This window comes from Lontra canadensis, unplaced genomic scaffold, assembly GCF_010015895.1.
Source record: "Lontra canadensis isolate GAN:19392208 unplaced genomic scaffold, GSC_riverotter_1.0 scaffold23, whole genome shotgun sequence".
Taxonomy (NCBI): domain Eukaryota; kingdom Metazoa; phylum Chordata; class Mammalia; order Carnivora; family Mustelidae; genus Lontra; species Lontra canadensis.
Window position 1 is genome coordinate 10,760,583 of NW_022631017.1, and position 19,211 is coordinate 10,779,793.

At 51.1% G+C, this 19,211-nt stretch overlaps 1 protein-coding gene across 3 annotated transcripts in view; it reads left to right on the plus strand.

Annotated features, from left to right (window-relative positions):
* The window catches only part of MDGA1 (MAM domain containing glycosylphosphatidylinositol anchor 1), a 53,082-nt gene that overhangs the window by 14,439 nt on the left and 19,432 nt on the right, over positions 1 to 19,211 (plus strand). For all 3 annotated transcript variants that reach the window (XM_032862312.1, XM_032862313.1, XM_032862311.1), the window contains exons 2-3: positions 14,106 to 14,245; positions 18,540 to 18,714. In XM_032862312.1, coding sequence (XP_032718203.1) covers positions 14,106 to 14,245; positions 18,540 to 18,714 — 315 coding nt within the window. The remainder of the gene's footprint in view (positions 1 to 14,105; positions 14,246 to 18,539; positions 18,715 to 19,211) is intronic.

Below are 19,211 nucleotides of genomic sequence, written 5' to 3' on the forward strand. Positions count from 1 at the left end.
AGCCCAGTGCTTATGTCCAGCCTGGGTTATGGCTGCACCCCCCAGCCCCCACTTCTAGGAGACCTAAAGTGGGGGGCCAGGGGCAGGCTGAGGCTGGCCTGGAGCTCCTGGCTAATTTTCCCCGGCCTCCATCGATCCAGCAGCTTCTCCTGAGTCTATTAGCAGTCGGCGAGTGAAAATATCCCCCATTGCGAGCCCTGACCTGAGACAGGGAGGAATCCATAGCAATTTGTTCAAACAGAGGAAAGCGTTTCCCTCTGATTTGTATTCCAATTTATTCTAGGCAGGAAGGGGGTCAGGGTGGGGGGGATGAACCCTGGCTCACCAGAGCTGGGCCCAGGCCCATCTCCCTCGGCCCCCCATGCCAGCCGGGGTGGCAGCTGGCGCTCCCCATGGTTCCTGGGGTGGGGGCTGAGGAGGGGAGGGTGGGCCCCAGCAGGGGGACGGGAAGAGAGGCCCGCCAGCCTTCCCAGCAGGCCCAGCTTGGCTGGAGAGCTCAGTTGTGGATTTGGTTTTCACAAAATACAAAGCCGCCTGCTCGGAGCCTCTCTCCCGGGCACTGGGGCCTGTGCCAGGCGTGCGCTCACCCACTGCGCCCATGCCAGGATGGGGGCTGGGCTGGGCTGGGCCCACGGACAGTGGCCCCAGCTGGGCTGAGTGGCAGGAGGGTCTATTCTTCCCCTGAAGCCCTCCCCAGCCGGCCTTGCAGAAGCAGAGCTGCTCAGGCTCAGAGGGGAGCTGACACTTTGGAAAAGCTGCTGTGCTGGGTTGGTGAGCCCCCCCCCCATCCCAGGAGCCCCAAGTGCATCTTCCTGGTACCGTGTTCAGGCTCTGTTCCTGGTCTGAGCAAACGGGGGGCTCACCATTCTCCCATCCACCGTGCTCCGAACTCTCTGAGCACTTAGAATAATGACAGCTCTGACTGACCTTCATTAAGGACTTACTATTTGCTGGGCACTGGGCTAGTGCTATAAAGTACCCAGTCCTTGCAGGGTCCAGGCTTCCTTGGGTTCCTCGGTTTCCCCACACTTCCAGATCCTTCTGCCACCTCCCTCACGCCCCTCTGCTCTTTCTCACTTCCTCCTGAGAATCACTTCTCCCTTCCACCTGAGGGTGGCCCTGGTGACAGAGGGTCTCAGGACTGAAGCCTCTGCATCTTTCCAGAGGGACCCCGTGAACAGGCTAGCTCCCTTTTTCCCAGGTAGCTCCCTTTGGCCCCACCTCACCCTCACATCCAGGGTGCAGGCCTCTGAAGAGGTGACGCCATGGCAACGGGAGAGGAGGATTCTGGGAAGGGTCAGCCGATGGTCCTACAGCTACCCAGCCCCCTCCCCTGTTTCCTTCTTTTTTGCACTGGTGCCCGCAGGGAGGGGAGTAACCAGAGACGCTCTTCACACCCAGGTGTCAGTGACTAGCAGCTCTGAGGTCAGCTGTCGCACCTGATTTGCTGGGCTCCATGATGCCACCAAGGTCTAATTTCAGAAACCAGCAACTAAATATATCAAAGTGGATGAATAATCATCTCTCTAAGGTGGGAGTATATGGCATGAAGGAGCAGAGGCTTCTGACACAGATCTGGGTTCAGGTTCTGCCTCAGCCACTCCCTGGCTGTGTGATTTCGGGCAGGTTAGGCTCTGTGCCTCCCGCACTAGACGCACTAGCTTCCCCCGGGCACAAGATGGAGGTCTCAGCGTCTTCCTGAGGGGGCTGTGGTGAAGAGGCAGTGGGAGTGCATGGAAAGCCATTCTTAGCACGGGGCCTGGCACACGGAGTCAGTGTTCAGAGGCAGCCCAGCTAAGTGAGTGATACCTGGGCCTGGGCCTGGCTGGGGGAGCTAGTGAGTCACAGAGGCTGCCGCCACCAAGGAAGCAGCATGTGGGGCTCTAGGTACCGGCATGTGACACATTATTAGGGGAAAGAGGGAGCAAGACCAAGACCCTGGCCCAGGAGAAAGGATGGCAGAATTCTAGACCTCCTGCCATCCTCCTCCTGGGGAAATTTATAGCCAGAACATTCCCTGTGAGCTGGTTGGGAGACAGGTGTGTTTTGCACCCAGGCCTTTGCTGCACCACTGCCTCTCCGAGACCTCATTTTCGTCCTAAGAGGCAGCCCCCCACCCACACCTCCTCAGCCCCCAGGAGCTTCCTAAGGGCAATGACTTTTCTGTCTCTGTGATTGAACTCTGGTCCTATTGGCTTCCTTCCTCCCCAAGTCCTTCACCTTTCTCCCTGACCTACTGGGTTCCAAATCATTTACAAGTTGTTCGGGGGAAGCTCAGCTTATAATCAGGTCCTACAGTGCATGCTGCTTATGTGATTTCTAAAGTTTTAGCCAAAAAAGGAGTGAAACCCGTCAGTGATAGAGAAAAAAAAAATAATGAGGATACTTAACAGGAGGGCAGGTATTGCATTTCTTGATTTATAAATGTACCCAGTGCTAAAGAAAAGATGTTCCCCGACTTGATGCTTCCTGTACTGACTCTTGGAAAGAAAAGACTGACCATCTTTTTCAGGGATTTAACATGCTTTCCCTCCCGGAGGTATTTGCCTTTTGAAAGGGACACAGAAAAAGAATGAATAAGTGACTGTTTAATATGCAGGGTGTTGATGAGTGTTATGAAGAACCCACAAAGCAGGGAAAGGGATTGAAAGTGGTGGAAGTAGGGCAGGTGTGCTGTCTGAAATGGGTGGTCCAGGAAGGCCTCCCTCAAAACACAGCTGAAGGAAGTGAGGGAGTGAGTTCTGGAAATCTGGGGCAGAATAATGTGGCAGCAGGGGCTGCAAGTGCAAAGGTCCTGAGGTAGGAGTGGGCTTGGTCTGCTTGAAGAACAACAGAGAGAGCAGTGTGACCACAGTGCTGGGGACAGTAGAACAGAACATAAGGTGGGGATGGGAGCAAATGACAGGGGGTATGACAGCCTATTGAAAAAGTGTTGGCTTTGGTTCTACCTGAGATGGGAGACACCGTAGGGTTTTGAGCAGAGGAAGGACAGGGCCTGATTAAGTGTTGTAAAGGGATTTATCTGGTTTCTGGTGGAGAAAAGACTGTACTGGGCAAGGGAGGAAGCAGGGTGGTCCTCTCAGGAGGCTGCTGTAGAAATCCAGGCAGAAGATGGTGATGGCTAAAACTGGGGTTGTATCACAGGGGTCGGATTGGGGATCAGTTCTGAAGGCAGCTGAGAAGGCTTGCTGGTGGCTTGGGTGTGGGGTGTGGGAGAAGGAGAGAAGCCAGGGAGGGCTGTTTCCGGCTGATGGCAGGGGATAGTGTGTCTTCACTAATGAAGGTGGGGGTGAGGAATGGCTCTTGGACCGTGGGGTGCTGCAGGGGTGGGTGGTGTGGTGACTGCTGTCCTCCTGAGGTCACTGGATGCGGAGATCGGCGGAGAGCGAATCAGGCCCTTACACCTCAGCTCCCTGATTTTTTTAAACCTCAGAGCTAATCCTCCTGCTGCCTCCTGAGCTGAGTGGGGGTGAAAGCCGGTCTGGGGGAACTGTGGGAAGGTAGCTTCGAGACGTTTCATGCAGTCAGGTTGTGGTACCTCTAATTCCACCCCACAGCTGGGTGGGATGAGGCCCCAAAACCCACACATGCCTTGGGGGTGGGGCCCTTGGGGGCTCTCTAGAAACTCTGTCCTCCCCTCCCCATTCTTCAGTCCAGGGGTGTCTAACGCCCCACCTGCTCTCAAGCCACAGGATTGATTTTGCTTTCAGGGTTGTTATTATTACCCACTTAAACAACCTCATAAGAAAAAAAAAAAAAAAGGAACCCAATGAGCATCAAACATTAACTGTTCATTCTAAATTCCCTGCTCATACCTGTCAATACATTTTTACATAGCGGTAAACAGTCGTCAGTTCTGCGCTGTCGGCCAACTTTATCTCCCGCACACGTCTCGGGGTATTGACTGAGCCCTCAGCCCTGTCACTTTAATGGCTGCAGGGTACCCCCTGTGTCGACCCCCTGGGGTTTGGTCACCATTTCTCTGATGCGGACAGTCTGGGCAGACGCCAGTTTCTCCGGCTTCTAAATAGCTCAGCTGTGAATATCCTTATGTGGATTCCTTTTTCCTTTTAAATTATTTCCTTGGGGCCTATTCCCCAAAGTGAGATTGCCTAATAGGTCATAGGATAGGAACAGTTTTATGGTCTCATTTCGCCCTGCCGGGTCGTGTTACAAAAAGTTGGAGCTGGCTTTGCACACAGCCCAGCCACAGTGGATTTTATCCTCTGAATTTATTTCCCTGGGTTTAATAGGTGTGTTATGGCTTGTTTCTTAAATTCTAGTTTGCCTCCTGAAACCACGTTTGGGTCTCTTGGCACCTAATAAGCATCTGATCTGGGCAGAACTTTACAGTTTTACGTGGAGCTTTCTGATATGTCCTCTCAGTGAGGCACTATGAGCGTCATAGCGTTGGCCTCTCTTTTATAGGGCAGAATGGGAGTTTGGTCACGTTAAGTGCTGGAGTGAGGCCTCCAACCAGTTCTTACAGGTTTGGTTAGAAAGGATTCCTGCCCACCTGCCACTGTCCCATTCTGTCTCTGGGCCCAGAGTCCCCACAGAGGGACCCACAAAGAGCCCCCAAAGCCCCACCTGAATCCCAGTTCAGTGTCCTTAGTCCTGTCGTCTCTCCTCAGCGCCCACAGCCAGCTGGGGCCAGGCCCCCGCTAGTGGCCTCTGCTTCCAGGTTGGGTCTCTTCGGTATGGGGCTTGGTGGAAGCCACTGGGTTTGGGGGTCAGGTGGGGCTTTGGGGGCTCTTTGCTCCAGCAAAGCCATGATGCTTTCCATTCCCCGGCCTAGGACTGGCCCAAGCTCTACGTTCTGGGTGGGGGGCCTAGACCTAGCTGGTTTTATTCTGCTCCCTTTGAACCATACTTCATGACTATCTCCTAGGCAGTGGGCACTTGTGCTTGGTGGATTCCGTTCATACTGTGTTTAACTCTCACAAGAGGGAGCGCATTTATGCCCATTTTATAGTCAGGAAACTGAGGCTCTAGACCAGAGAGTTAAAAGACTTGCCCCAGGCCACAGAGCAATTGCTGCAACTTCCTGGATGAGAACCCCATGCCCAGGCTGTGTCTGCACCAGACCCGTGCCTCCCATGGCTTTGGGTCCATAGTTACGCTTTAGTGTGGGTGGGTTTGATCATATCAGTGTCTGGGGCTGCTGCCAGGGTGCAGGGCCAAGGGAATGGCAATGATGGGATCCCCAGGACTGGCAGAGCTTGGCGGGGCTGGGTAGATGGGACCCAAGCAGGAAAATCTACATGAGCGACCCCATATCCATGGGCCTCATATGCCTCATATCCCTTAGCCAGGCAGGCTCAGGTCCTGCCTTCTAGAAGCCATTCTCTGCCATGATGGTGATAGCCTCTCTCTCCCACCATCATCCTGTATGTTCCCTTGGGAAGACCTTTCCTTCCTGCGATTATTCTTCTGTTCTGGTCTCTCAAGATTACAGCTCGTGGCGTTCCCCCCCAAAGTAGACCTCCGCATCCAGTGTTACATTTTCTTCTTGCAGGCTCTTTGAACAGGTTCCCACAGGGTCCCGGGCTATATTATCAAATGGAAAAGGGACTCGAATTTACAAAGTACCTACTGAGATATCAGTCCTTGTGTTATGTACCTGATGTGAGCTATCTCATTTAATTCTCATAACCCAGAAGTTATTTCCACTACTGCCCGAGATGTCTTTTTTCTCCATTTGCCAATTGAGGAAACTGAGGCTTCAGGAGGCTGAATGACTAGCCCAACAGTAGGGAAATGAGCAATAGAGTCCTATCCCCTGCACCTCGTCCCACACCATCTGTGCTGCCTATCAGGCTTACACATACAGCTTCGGGTCAAGCAGTGCCAGATTTAGGGCGTGTGCCTCTCCTCGGTCTTCCCTGAGTGTCCCACCTGCACTGGTAAGAGCTGTCCTCACTGTTGAGAGTTTTGATCCTGGTCTTCTGTGACCGAGGGAGAAAGCCCATTATAGCTTCTCCCAGGGCACCTCAGAGTCCCCATGTAGGGGACTTTCCTGGTGGTCTGTCCCAACATCCAGAGTTCCATTAGTGGGGCGCCCATTAGACTTCTACTCATCCATAGACAAGGAAGAGTCTGAGTATCACCTGGCACTCTCAAACACTGTGTGCCTTCTGATGAGGTCAGATGTGGGTGCAAGGGTGCTGGGCATTCCCTGGGCCTGGGCAATGGACTGGCCACCACTGCTGGCAAAGAAAGCTTGTCAAGAGGGTCAGGCTCTGCCCAAAATGTTGGGCTCTGCAAACTGTACTAGGCTCTGCAAACAGTACTCGGCTCTGAAAACAGTATCTGCTCCTGCAAATAGGAGCAGGCTCTGCAGACAGTAGCAGGCCCTGCCTATTTTTATGTTCAGTCGTGGTGATAGGGTGGCAGCCCAAGCACTCAACCCTTCTTCTGTGGCTGCTCTCATATTCAGGGATAGTACCTTGTACTTGGAGGTCAGAAATATCCGTGCTGGGGTTGGGGAGATTTCTGTGGCCAAAGAGGAGGTTGGCTGAATACAGGTTTGATTGTGATGAACAAGAAAAGGACTCCGGCCTAGAGAGCAAACACTAGTGGGATCTGCAGCAAAGTGAGGACAGAGGTTCTTCACTGAGGGTGGCTCTGCGTTATTTTGTCTTGTGTCCCAGTGCTGAGGGCAGGACAGGTCACACAATATGTGCTTAGGAAATACTGCAGAACAAATAAAAGATTCAGTGGCAAATAAACAGGCAATTGTGTGTGTCCTTTGAAAGGCTGGAAGGCCAGGAGCGAGAGGGAAGATGGAGAGGGAATCAGTGTGCATTGAGGTCTAATGACCTAAGAGAATGTCCAGAGGTGTGTAGGGTAGAGTGTGATGGGGCTTCCCTTCAAGATGACTGGCATTTTTTTTTTTAAAGATATATTTATTTGAGAGAGAATGAGAGAGAGCGAGAGCACAAGGGGCGGGGGAGAGAGATAGAGAATCCCAAACAGATTCCCCGCTGAGCAGAGCCCCAGCGCAGGGCTCCATCCTGTGACCCTGAGATCATGACCTCAGCCAAAACCAACAGTTGGATGCTTCAACTGACTAAGCCAGACCAGGTGTCCCTCAAGATGACCAGCATTAAGGTGAGGTCAGAGGAGATGGCGTGGTTTGAGGGAGACTGTTTCAGACTTGTTTTTTCCCAGTATTGAATTGGAGCCTCCCCTAGGTTTGGAGAAGTCCCATGGTCCATCCTAGGTGGTGAACAGAGGACAGGTGTTAGCGCCACAGACAGCCAGGGCCAAGGGGGAGGCAGAGCAAAGCCCTGCTGCGGAGAGCACAGAAGGGTTAATTTTCCCAAGAGGTCCATGTTTGACGGCCTGTGGTTTGTTGGAGAGGTATGCCCTAACATCATCCCCAGAAGAAAGGTGCCCAGGCGGAGCTGGCCAGGGGCCTGCCCCACAAGCTTCCTCCCAGACCCTGGCCGCCATTCTCTGAGCAGCTAATTAAGAGAGAAAAGCCTGTTAATATTTCAGCACTGTTAACTCTGCTAAATTATTAAGTGTCCATTTGCATTACGTGCATAAAAGGATCGATAAACATGTACAAACCAGGAGCTGGGAGGAGCATGGAAAGATGGCTTCTAAGGATGCTGCCTGGGACTGGCCCAACTAGCGGCTTGGAGACTGCGTCCTGCATCCTGAGCCCCCAGCACTGTGCCAGGCCCTCGGGAGCTGGAAATGCACAGGGCTTAGCATAAAAGTCAGAGAGTCAGACTAAATCAGCAGGGTGTCCTTGGACAACGTACTTAACCTTGCTGAGCCTCAGCTTCCTGATCTGACAAATGGGAGCAAAAGGCTTGTTATGAGCAATGCATGAGATAATAGACATGAAACACTCAACACAAGGCTGCACATTACTCTGTGCACAGAGTAACGGGCTATTCGTGAACCGATGCCAGGTGGGAAAGTCTGCAGCTCCCTTCTCCTCTCTTCCCCCACCCCCGCCTCCTCTGAAAGTTTCTGGGGCCTGCAGCCACACACCTTTCCAGAAAGAGTCAGGAGCAGGAAGCAGGACCGCAGCCCCCATCTGATGATGATTAACCTTTTGAAGTGCTGCGTGGGGAGGAGACCTGAAGGAAAGCCGCTGGAGCTTTAAATGAAGGGTTTCCATTCATTTCGCTGCCTGCCTGCCTTCTTTGGCTCTACATCTTACTGGCAGCTCCTTGCATGGTTAACAGCACCTCCCACACCTTGACTAGTGCCGGGGAGGAGATTCTCTCATGAGGGATGGGGGTCTCTGAGGAAAATTCCCCCCCCGGGTTCCAGTGAGAATTCTCTTCCGAAGCCCAGTGGGCAAGTTGAACTTGTCTTAACATGAATCCTTGAGAGTTTGAGGCTTCCTCAGTGGGCTGCTAGGTGCTCGCTGTCCTGACCCCCACCTATAATTTGGGGTGTATGCTTTCTGGAGGAAAAAGGAGTGAGCCAATAGGCCAGAAGCCTTCTACTAGGGACCCACTATTTCTGCCTCAGCTGTCCTCCTTATTATGCTGCCCTGTGCGTGACATCTCTCGTGCTGTTTGGTCGTGCCAGCCACAGGGCTGGGGGGGAGGGCCATCGTACTTGACTTGACAGACATTCGTTTTATATTGAGCTTGGGGTCAGCATTTCTCCACTTGTTTTCCACAGCACTTCTCTCTCTCAAGATGCTAGGAGATCCTCTGTGAAGAAGGACCAAATACATTTGGAAAGCACTGGCTTAAACTAAGTTACATAGGTATGTTTACTAAGGGACTTTTCAGAGCCTTTAAAAATCTACACTTGGGTGCAGAGGCACTCTGGGAAGGAGAGAGAAGGTGCAGCATCAGCATCCTGGTTTGGCAGAGGACTGTTCATTGATGGTCTTTATGGCACGCAGGTTGGGAGATCCCATTTTCCTTTTCCGTGGGGCTTTGTTGAGAGATCTCAGGAGAGTGAAATCAGAAAAGTCTCCTAGACCAGAGGCAGGGAAACATACGTGGTTCTAAACTCCTGTCCTATCTTCTATCCACCAATGTGGTGTCAAACAGAGGTGATCAAATCCAGCCTCCAAAATTCCCAAGGAGCTTGTTACAAATACAAACTCTGACAGCCTTGGAGTCGGCATGGCAGCAGGCTCCCCAATGACACAGGAGGGGTAGGGGGGGCCTGTGGAGAACTGGAACAGTGAACGGAGTTCCAAGCTAGCAGGTGAAAGACCCGGGTTCAAGTCCCCACTCTGCTCCTGTCCTGTGTCCGTGAGTGATGAGGAGAGGGCTTTTCATTTTCTGGACCTCTGCTGTCTTCTCTGCCAAAAGAGGCTAAATAAAACTTACTATTTCTCCCTCTCAGAATGAGGCAGGGGAGCTTGGAAATATATACAGCGGACCCCAGGAAGGTATCACTCGTCACTATCTGTAACATTAAGGCTGGTCCTTTCATGGAAAGGGCTTGCAGTGCCCCCCCCACACACACCCTGGGAGGTGGGTTCTTGAGAGGAGCGTGGGATCATTTCTAGAATAATGATGTTAGGTACTATGTTTAGATGGCTTACTGTACCAAGCCCTGTTTTTGGCCCTTGATGTGAGTTTACTTATGTATCCCTCATAATAAGCCCGTTTTACAAGTGAGAAAATGAAGGCTTAAGTAACTTGCTAAAGTCACGAAGTAACTTGCTAAGAGCTGAGTGTGCTGGGAAGCTGAGAGGGGTGCTCAGAAGGGGCCTCATCCCTCCACCCTGTTCCCAGCTCCTCCGAGGCCTTGCACCACCCTTAACATGAATTTTAACATATCGGTGAAACATCCCCACTGGCTTCATGACTGCTTTGAGCGTCTCTACTCTGGGATTTTGAGGGTTTGCCCTCCTGCTTCCAGAGGGCGCTCTCCTGCCCCAATCTCTTGCTCCTACTTCATCATCTCAGGATCCGTCATTTATTGAGAGAGCACATACTGTTTGGCCAGATGTTTTACAGACGTTGTCTTAAACCCTCATGCCAGCCCTGGGAGAAGGTATTATTATTCCCATTTTACGAAGGGAGAGGCTTAGGCTCAGAGAGGTTAAGTAACTTACCTAACGTCACCCAGTGGGGGGGGGGGTAGCAGAGGCAGGCATTAGTCCCAGATTGTCTTCTTTTCCCATTTCTCTAAAGGATATCTCTCCTCTGCTCGCTGTTCCTCGACGCATCCCCTGCTTGAGAGTAGTCCTAGCACTTACAGAACTCTGAAGCCATCCTGTTCATTTCTGTTCCCTTGTTTGCTATCCATCTCCCCAACACTGCTCCATCATTGTTTGCTTTTCCTGATAGTCTCTCCCGCACCCATACAGCAGCTGCCTGCTTGAAGCATTTGTTGTTTGACAGACTGAATGCAGGGATTATGATGTCATGGTGCCTCTTGACACCGGTCCTGGCCTGGTTGCCTTTGGAATAGAAGCTGTTGCCACTAGCATTGCCTTCCTAGGGCGTGTGGAGCAGGAGGCTGAGGTTAAGTGGGGCAGAGCCTTTGGGGGCCTGGGACTTGGTGGGGACTCTGTTGGTTCGGGGTCCAAAACACAGTTCTAGCCATTCCAGGGGTAAGCAGAGTGGGGGAGACTGTTAACAAGAGGCTCGTTAACAAGAGGCCACGGGCAAATTGAAATGCCAAGGCCAAGGGGTCCCGGGCACCCCTTGCTCCAGAGGGAAAATCTACACCTCGAACAAGTCAACCATGGGAAGCAGCTCATCAAATAGGAATCAGAGTAAAGGGAGTGGGTAGTTGTAATGGTTTGTGTTAACCAAGGAAACTAGATAACCTCAACTGGCAATTTTTAAAAATTGAAGTGTACTTAGGAACAGCCAAATCTTAAGCAAATAACCTGATGCATTTTTACATATATGTCTGCTCATATAACCACCACTCAAAGTCAGATGTAGACAACTCCATCAGACCCGATGGGATCCCACCTTCTCCCCAGAAACTTCTGGTGTGCCCTTCCCAGCAAATAACCCCCATCCCCACCTAAGGGCAACCACTGTTACTTTAAAATCGGTTTTTCCAGTTTTGGATTTCAGACACATGAAGTCATATACTATTTACTCCTTTGTGTCTGCGTTCTTCCACCCAGATTGTCCAGGTGAGATCAATAGTGCTGTTGTGCCTATCAGGCGTTATGTTATTTATTTATTTATTTATTTTAATTTTATTTTTGTAATATTCCAGTGTATGATTGTACCAGAACGTATTTACCCATGCTAGTCTTGATGGACCTATGGGTGGTTTCTCATTTTTAGCTCTAATGAATACAGCTGCTGTGGATATTCTTGGACCTATTGTTTGGTTGTTGTAAACACTCATTTGCACTGGGCACTACCCAGGAGTGGAGTTGCTGTGTCATGGGATACCCTTGTCTAGCTCGAGGAGGTACTGCCAAAATCTCTTTCACAATGGTTCTATCATTTTAGAGTTTGATCCTCTTAAGAGTTAATGTCATCAAAGGGAGTTAGGTCATCTTAGTGGTGTTACCATCCATGATGCCCCTTCTCCAGTGAGGAAACGTGGCCGGTGGCCAGAGGCCTTGTGTCTGCGGGCCGGACCTTGTGCTGGCCAGACCCTGAGAAAGTCCAGCTCTCCAGCTCCTTTTCAGTATTCCTTATCAGTCACTGAACCTTCTGTTGTTACAACACTGCTTGGCTACGGGCAAGCCACAGTGTCCAAGATTACAGCTTATCTTCCACTGGAACCTGTTAAATCAATGTCTTCCTTGTGGAGAGGCACCCCAGGCCTCTTGTAGACATCCCCGCAACCTTCTGGTCTTATCAGCAACTGGCATGCTCATCCTGCGTTGGGGGGTTGTTTCCTGATGAGATTTCCTGGGGACCTTGGCCACAGATGGCCCTCTCTTCCACGGAATGGTGATGTTCATGCATTTTCGTCACACAGGGTGACAGTTTCAGACCCATTCCCTGGATTCCAGGGTGCATCTTATATATGGACTCCACACCGATTACAAAATTTATAGAAAGTATGAGTTGAGAAGGATCTCAGAGGTCATCTAATCTGCTCCTCTGCCATAGGAGAGGAAACTGAGGCCCATGAGGTCTGACTGGCCCAAGGTTGCAGAGCTTGTCTCCTGACAGCTAGCCTGGATTCCTTCCTCTGTGGCAGCCAGGCAGCAGGATGGTGGTGTGGATGCTCAGACTCTTGGCTGCCCGCAGCTGCTACTGTTTGCAGAACCTGTTACTGTTTGCAGAGCCTCTAATGGTTCAACATGGCCTGTGTTGCCCCCAGTTGCTACCCCACAAGCTTTTTGACCTACAGTTGGGCTGCTCTGTGCACCCACCTCTGTAATAGTTCATGACTGTCCCATCCGTGTTGGTTGGAGACACTCTGGTAAGGCGCTACTTGGGGTAACTACAGGACACATCAGAGTTTACTAAGCACGTCTCATCCAGTCTGTTACTGTCACACCCACCCTCATGAGTTGTCAGGGCTGGCAGCATTCTCTCTGTTTTAGAGATGAGAAAATAACGGTCTGGAGATCACTCATGGTTTACTCCAGGTAATATATATATTATATAGGACTCTGCCCTGTCATCCAGCACAAAGCTTCCCTGAGACCTGGTGAGAAAGTTGCTTCCTCCTAGAGCCTTTTGGGATTCTACCTCTAACAGAGGTCTCTCTCTCTCTCCTCTGACCTCCGAGGGCCTTCTGTACCTCTTTTATGATGCTTAGCAACGTCACCATGGGATATTCTTGTAAATTCACCTATTCAGTGTTCATTGAGTGCCCACTATATTCAAGGCCTTGTGCTGGGAATAATAAGGTAGAACTCATGGTTTGGTAGACGGAAAGGCTAGAACCCTGGATCTGGCAGACAGGCAGATCGATGCTCTTTTGTCACAGTGGGAGAGTGATGGGTACAGAAGGAGGGTGGGCACCGGTCAGTCAGGGGAGGCTTCCTGGAGGAAGTTACACATTTTATGTACAGGATTTACCTCACCCTTGTGCCCCTCTTTAGGGCAAGGACTCTGTTTTCACCCCCTTGTGCCCCTGGTACCCACCTCCACTTCCTTCATCCCACAGCTGTGAGCAGACAGGTATGAACTCGGGGGCCTTGCCCTCTTTTTCAGAGCCCAGACATTGCTGGGCTGGGGGCTAGACACTTAGGGAGGGGCTGCGTACTTCCCCCAGTCAGTCATCTTCCCTTTGGGTGTTGTAACTGTGGTCCCCTGGCCCTGGTCCCTGTGAGAAAGGCCAGGGAGGAGCCACTATTTTGAGAGCTTCCAGGCCCCCAGAGAGAGCTTCCGTCCCTTGAGGAGGTTGACCCAGGCTCAGGGAGCAATGAGGGAAGAGTAACAGGCCTTTGGGTAAGGGGAATGGGCAGTCTATGGGACCGGGAGATATCTTGATCAAGCTCTCTAAAAGTAAAGCCTGGGATGGTTGAGGGGGTGCAGGTCAGGCATATGGTTTACTGAGAAAGTGCTTTCAGCAGACACTGGAAGGGGGAGCAGCCAGGCAAGAATGTGGTTCAGTTGCTTTAGCCTCAACCTGTTCCCAGGGGACTGTGGAGTGTAAGTGGCACATAGTCATCCCACCAGCAGATAGCAGATGGTGAGGAAGCTATCAGTCCTTGGACACTGTGTGTGTGTATTTGGGAAAGGGGTGATCTCCTGGGCATTTCTGGTGAAGGACAATTCCCAGGGGAAGGTGAGCTCTGTGCACCTAGCAGCTAATACTTCCAGAAGCTGGGGCGTGGATGCCCCCACCAGGTGTGGGGTGGTGGGGGGAGCGCCAGCATCTTCTATGACAGGGGTGCTAAGACGTCGATGCTCATCAAGTGACAACCAATTTTATACAGATACTGAGCCCCTCATACTCATCAGCTCACCGACAGCCCAGATCTCTTGCAAGGAGAGAGGGCTGAGGAGTAACTGGCTTTTTCCTGAGTCCTTGACCTTTCTGGTTCTGGCCTGGGGCCCTGGGAGTGTCCTTTCTAGAGCTCAACAAGTCAGGCCTCTGAGGAATGGCCTGGGGAAGTCTGGACTGCCGCCTCCCGCTAACATACTCAGAGGAGGGAGCCTTAGACCCCCCCCCCCTGGCCTTGGCGCCTCTTGCCTAAACCTGTCCCCTCTCCCCACCTCCAGCTCCCGCCCAGGCTCAAATTGTCCACGCAGGCCAGGCGTGTGTGGTGAAGGAGGACAATATCAGTGAGCGTGTCTACACCATCCGGGAGGGGGACACCCTCGTGCTGCAGTGCCTCGTCACCGGGCACCCTCGGCCCCAGGTAAGCGCCCCACTGGCCTCGCCTCCTCAGTCCCCGGTCCACCCTGGGATCAGAGCCACGGAAGAGGTGGTGGGAGCTGGGGACAAGAGGCAGACCAAGTTGGCAAGCCAACACAAGAAAAAAGACTGGGTCTGGGAAAGAGCTAGAAAATGAACCCTGTGGGGAAGGGCTGGAGGCCATGAGCTTATTCACCTGAAAACATTGACGACTGAGGGGAAAAATTAAATGGCAGTTGTTCAATTCCACTTCATTCCTGTTGTATCTGTGGGGCAGACACTTCCTCAGAGGCATATTCCGCCTCCATGGGAGGGCAGCCCTCACGTGCTGACACTGTGTTAGGTGCTTCCCCAACGTCTTCTCTTCGGCACCTCACGACCAGGCTGTGGGGGAGACATGAGGGCTTCTGTTACACAGCTGAGGAAATCAAAGCCTGGGAAGGCTGAGTGAACTCCCAAGATCACACAGCTCCTGGAAGGGTGGAAGCAGAACCCTGAATCCAGTACCCGTGTTCTCTGTAGCTTAGCACACTTCCCCATAGCGTGTCTGTCTTTGGGTTGGGGGCTCTGGATGTTACCAACCACATAGGATGCACTCTCCTCTTTGGGAAGCTTCAGGTAGGCAAGCCCCACACTCTTGAGGTTAAAAGACTGAAAGCAATAGAAAGCAATGGAAGAGGAGTATCTGGTAATGCCAGGTATATTTTGTCACAGACCAACTATGTGGTTTAGTCAGAACAGTTGGCCAGTTATCATTAAAGCTGATGGGAAGAGGCAGGAGGTGGGCTGGAGGGATGGTTGGAATTTGCGGGTGAACGGCTGTGGTATTTAAGAGCAGCAGAAGATTCTTCATTGGGTCCTGGAGAGGACAGTGAAATGCAGAAGCATTTTTTGGGTAATTTGGTGGCACAGGGATGACTTTGATAGGTTTGGCCTGGAGACTAATAAAAGGACAAGGAAACTGAGAAGGACTCAACCTGAAACCATCAACACCTCTTGCTTCTTCTCTAAGTTTTGTTTTGAAGTGATAGCGATGCTGCCATTCTTCAGTTGCTGTTTGCATCAGGCGCGATATCAGTATGGTCCCCTGGAACGCCAGGGAGGCCACTGGGCCATCTCTCCCTAAAGCTGCACTGGCCACCTGCGTGTGTCCCCTTGTGCATTGCCTTTATGAGTGGTTTGTGGCTGGGGCTCAGTGTGTGTGCCCACACATTCTTTTTTCTACTTCCATCCACAATGTCATTCTTCTTCCTGCTACCTAGGCTCAAACGCTTAGGCTACAATATGGTTGTGTGCCATCTCATTCCCCACATCTAGCCAGCCTCTGAGGCCTCTTGTTTTTATGTCTCTTGCATGGACCTTCTGTTTCTATTCCTCATTACCTCTAAAGCTCAGATCTGCAATCCTAGCCCTTGGACCATTGCAGTAGGCTAACTGCCCCCCCCCCCCGCCATGTTCCCACATCTCCCCTTCCAATTCACTTCTGTACCCTGCTCCCAGAATTGTCATCCTCAAACCTGCTATAATATGATGGAATATTACTCCCCTGCTCAGAGACCTTCCATAGTTTACCTATTACCTACCAGACCCAGTTCAGGCTGCTAGGGATGGAAATGAAGAAACCCCACCACACACACACAGTTTGGCCCCACTGCCATCCTCCTCATACTCATACTGTGCTCCAGTCACACTTGCCCAAGGAAACCCTGTTTGTTCCTGCATTAGCCACTGCTGTTCACCTCTCCTGAAATGCTATCTACCTCCTTGTTTGCTCATTTCATTAAACACGTATTTACTGAGCATCTGCTATGTGCCCAGTGCTGTGATAGGCCCTGAAGATGCAGTTACAGTTCCCATTGTCATGGAGCATCCAATATATCAGGGGAACAGGGAAGGAGCATCTCATAGCCCACTCTGAGGTCAGGCTGGGGGAAGGAGTGGATATGGAATTCCCCACTCCAAACAAATAACAAGAGAGTAGGAATTTCAAGGGCCAAAATGAAGAAAGAATCTGTAGCAATGGCAGTGAGCAGAATGTGAAGAACATATCCTTGGAGGGGCTTGCTATGCATCCACCTCATGGATAGTAGCATAAATAGATGCACAGGGAGTATGAGTTGAGGCCACAGGTTCATCTGTGGTTGGAAGCTACACATAGACTCTCTATCTAAAGCAGGAAGCTTGACAAGGGCACCCCCTGTGAATGGGGCCCAGAAGTTCTCTGCCCCATAGCCCAGAGTCACAGCAGAGAGCAGAGTCTGCTTCTGGGCGTGTGTACAAAATGTCATCTGTACAGGAGCACAACTCTTGGGCTGTCTGTGTCCACTGTCCAAGAGGTGAGGACACCAAAGCTAAGAAACTAATATAAAAACTAGCTGGAACCTGTGAACCCATGGGTCTTGGGCATAGGCAACCATAGAGCAACACCACACACAGGCCTGTGAGGGCCCACATGGAACTTCTGTGGAAGAAAACTCCCATGGAATACAAACCCATGGAGTAATATTTTAAAACAATATTTAGAAATACAGTGCCAGGAGGGCCAGTCCAGAAACTAAAAAAATTGGACAATTCACATCTGAGGAAACAGACAAAACAGAGCCATCTGAAAGGATCTTGAAAATAAACATGTTTGAAGTGTTTAAAGAGTAATGAAAGATTATACAACCTGATTAGTTACATATGAGGGGAAAAAACAAGTAGAAATCCTAGAAATAAAAACAATATGGACTTTTGAAAAATTTGGCCTCAACACCATAGAGATAGCTAAAGAGAAAATTAGTGAATTGGATGAATAGATCTGAGGAAATCAACTACAGTGCAGTCTGGAGAAGACAAAGAGATGGAAAATATGAAAAGGAAGTTGGGAGACACAGAGGCTAGAATGACAAGGTACAACATAAACTTAGGACAGACTAGAGAAAACTGTGAGAAGGCAACATCTAAAGAGATAAAGGCTGAGAATTTTGTAGAATTGAAGAAAAGTACAAACCCTGCAGTGGCCATATCCTGCATGAGAAAGTTGCCCTTCACCTGCTTCTCCCCAGCCTTATTGTTTTTATGGCCTATGGCCTGCCCTCTTCACTGAGATCAGGGGCTTTGCCCTGTCTCAGTAATAAGCAATCCTCCCCAACTTTAAGTTGGAAGCTTTCTTACACTACTCTCCAATTCTTAAGATTTAATGACCTGGAATTGATCAATTTTTCTTAAACCCTGCTACTCTGAGTAGTTGCTCCAGTGTCTTGTGTGGTCCTTGCTAGTTCCCCACAATCTACAGCAATGTTGATAATAAGGGAAATTCCTTAAGTGACGAATATATACCAGGGGCTACACTTAGGTGCTTTACACTTGTTTCTAAACCTCTGCAAAGCGTAAATTATGCTATGTAATAGTTATAGTTATCTATTGCTGTGTAACAAATGCTCTCAAACTCAGGGGCTCAGAACAACAAATGCTTATTGCCTCACCATTCCTATGGGACCAGAATCCAGGAGCGGCTTAGCTGGCTGGTTCTGGCTCATGGTCTCTGAGGAAGTTGCAGCCATTTGAGAACTGACTAGGGTGAGAGGACCCTCTTGTAGTCTACGTCCTGTGGCTGTTGACCTGGTGTTTCCCTTCTTCCCTGGTGGACCCCTCCCTCCAGAGGGCTGCTCGTGACAAGCCAGATGGCTTTCCTCAAGATGGAAATCACAGTCCTTCATAACCTGATCTTGGCAGTGACATACCATCAGGCCAACTGTGTTATATGGGTCACATAGCCTATCCCTGGTACAAAGTGGGAGAGCACCCCAGAAAAAAGAACTAGAGACCGGGATCACTGGCCACCATCTTGGAGGCTGGCTACCCCATAGGCCTCTCCTGCAGATGAAAAATCTGAAGTTGAGAGAGGAGTAACCTACCCAGGGCCACTAAAAATTTTAGAAAATTCTTAGTCTTACAGACACTAAGGCACATTTAATCCTTTCAGGAACCCTAGGTGGGGGTAATATTCTCCATTTTCCCAATGAGGAAAGGAGGGCAGGAAAGGGGAGGGGGTAATTTGGCCGATCCAACTTGCCTCTTAACCACTGCGCTATACTTCCTTCTTTAAAGCTCCCTCCCTCTGACCCTAGATTCCCCAGATTCCTTCCCAAGGCATCCTACCCCATCCGTGTATTCCCCTGGGGGGGATTAGTTTTGGGGGGTGGGGGTGCTCCATGGGTACTCAGGAAGAACAATGGGGTAGGAGGGGAGATGCTCCATCCTCCCTGCCCAACCCCTCACTGCCGTGGCTACTCTGCCCTTCCCCATGGACCCAGGTGCGCTGGACCAAGACGGCTGGCAGTGCCTCGGACAAGTTCCAGGAGACGTCGGTGTTCAACGAGACGCTGCGCATTGAGCGCATTGCGCGCACGCAGGGCGGCCGCTACTACTGCAAGGCCGAGAATGGTGTGGGCGTGCCTGCCATCAAATCTATCCGTGTGGATGTGCAGTGTGAGTTGGGGCTGGCGGCGCCCCCAGGATGCTCAGGCTGGGTGGAGGAGGCGGGTGGAAAGGAGGCTGGCGAAGCGACCCCTCGTGGAAGAGCACAGTAGAGACTTCGTCTCTCCCGGCCTAAAGGGGCATTACCTGCTGTTCCTATGGTGTGTCTCACCCTATACCCTTAACACGCGTCCCCCCATAATCCATACAAACCCTGCAGCAGCCCTCTCAAGTGTTCAGGGAGGATGGGACAGGTTAGATTAGACGATTTTCACAGGTTATAAGGTTATGGCGTGGGGCGGGGGGTTGTGACTTGTTTACCTGCAAAGGTTCTCTTGACTGCTCTGGTGCCCTTCCCACAGTACCTCATGTCTCTGCTTTGACCCCAGGGGCAGCTCTGAAACTTCCCTACCCCCACCACATACAGGACCAAGCATGCCTTAGTCCTGACTGCTGGTTGAAAGGGAAGCCCCTAGTCCCTACCTGCCTGCCATAGAGATACCTCCTTA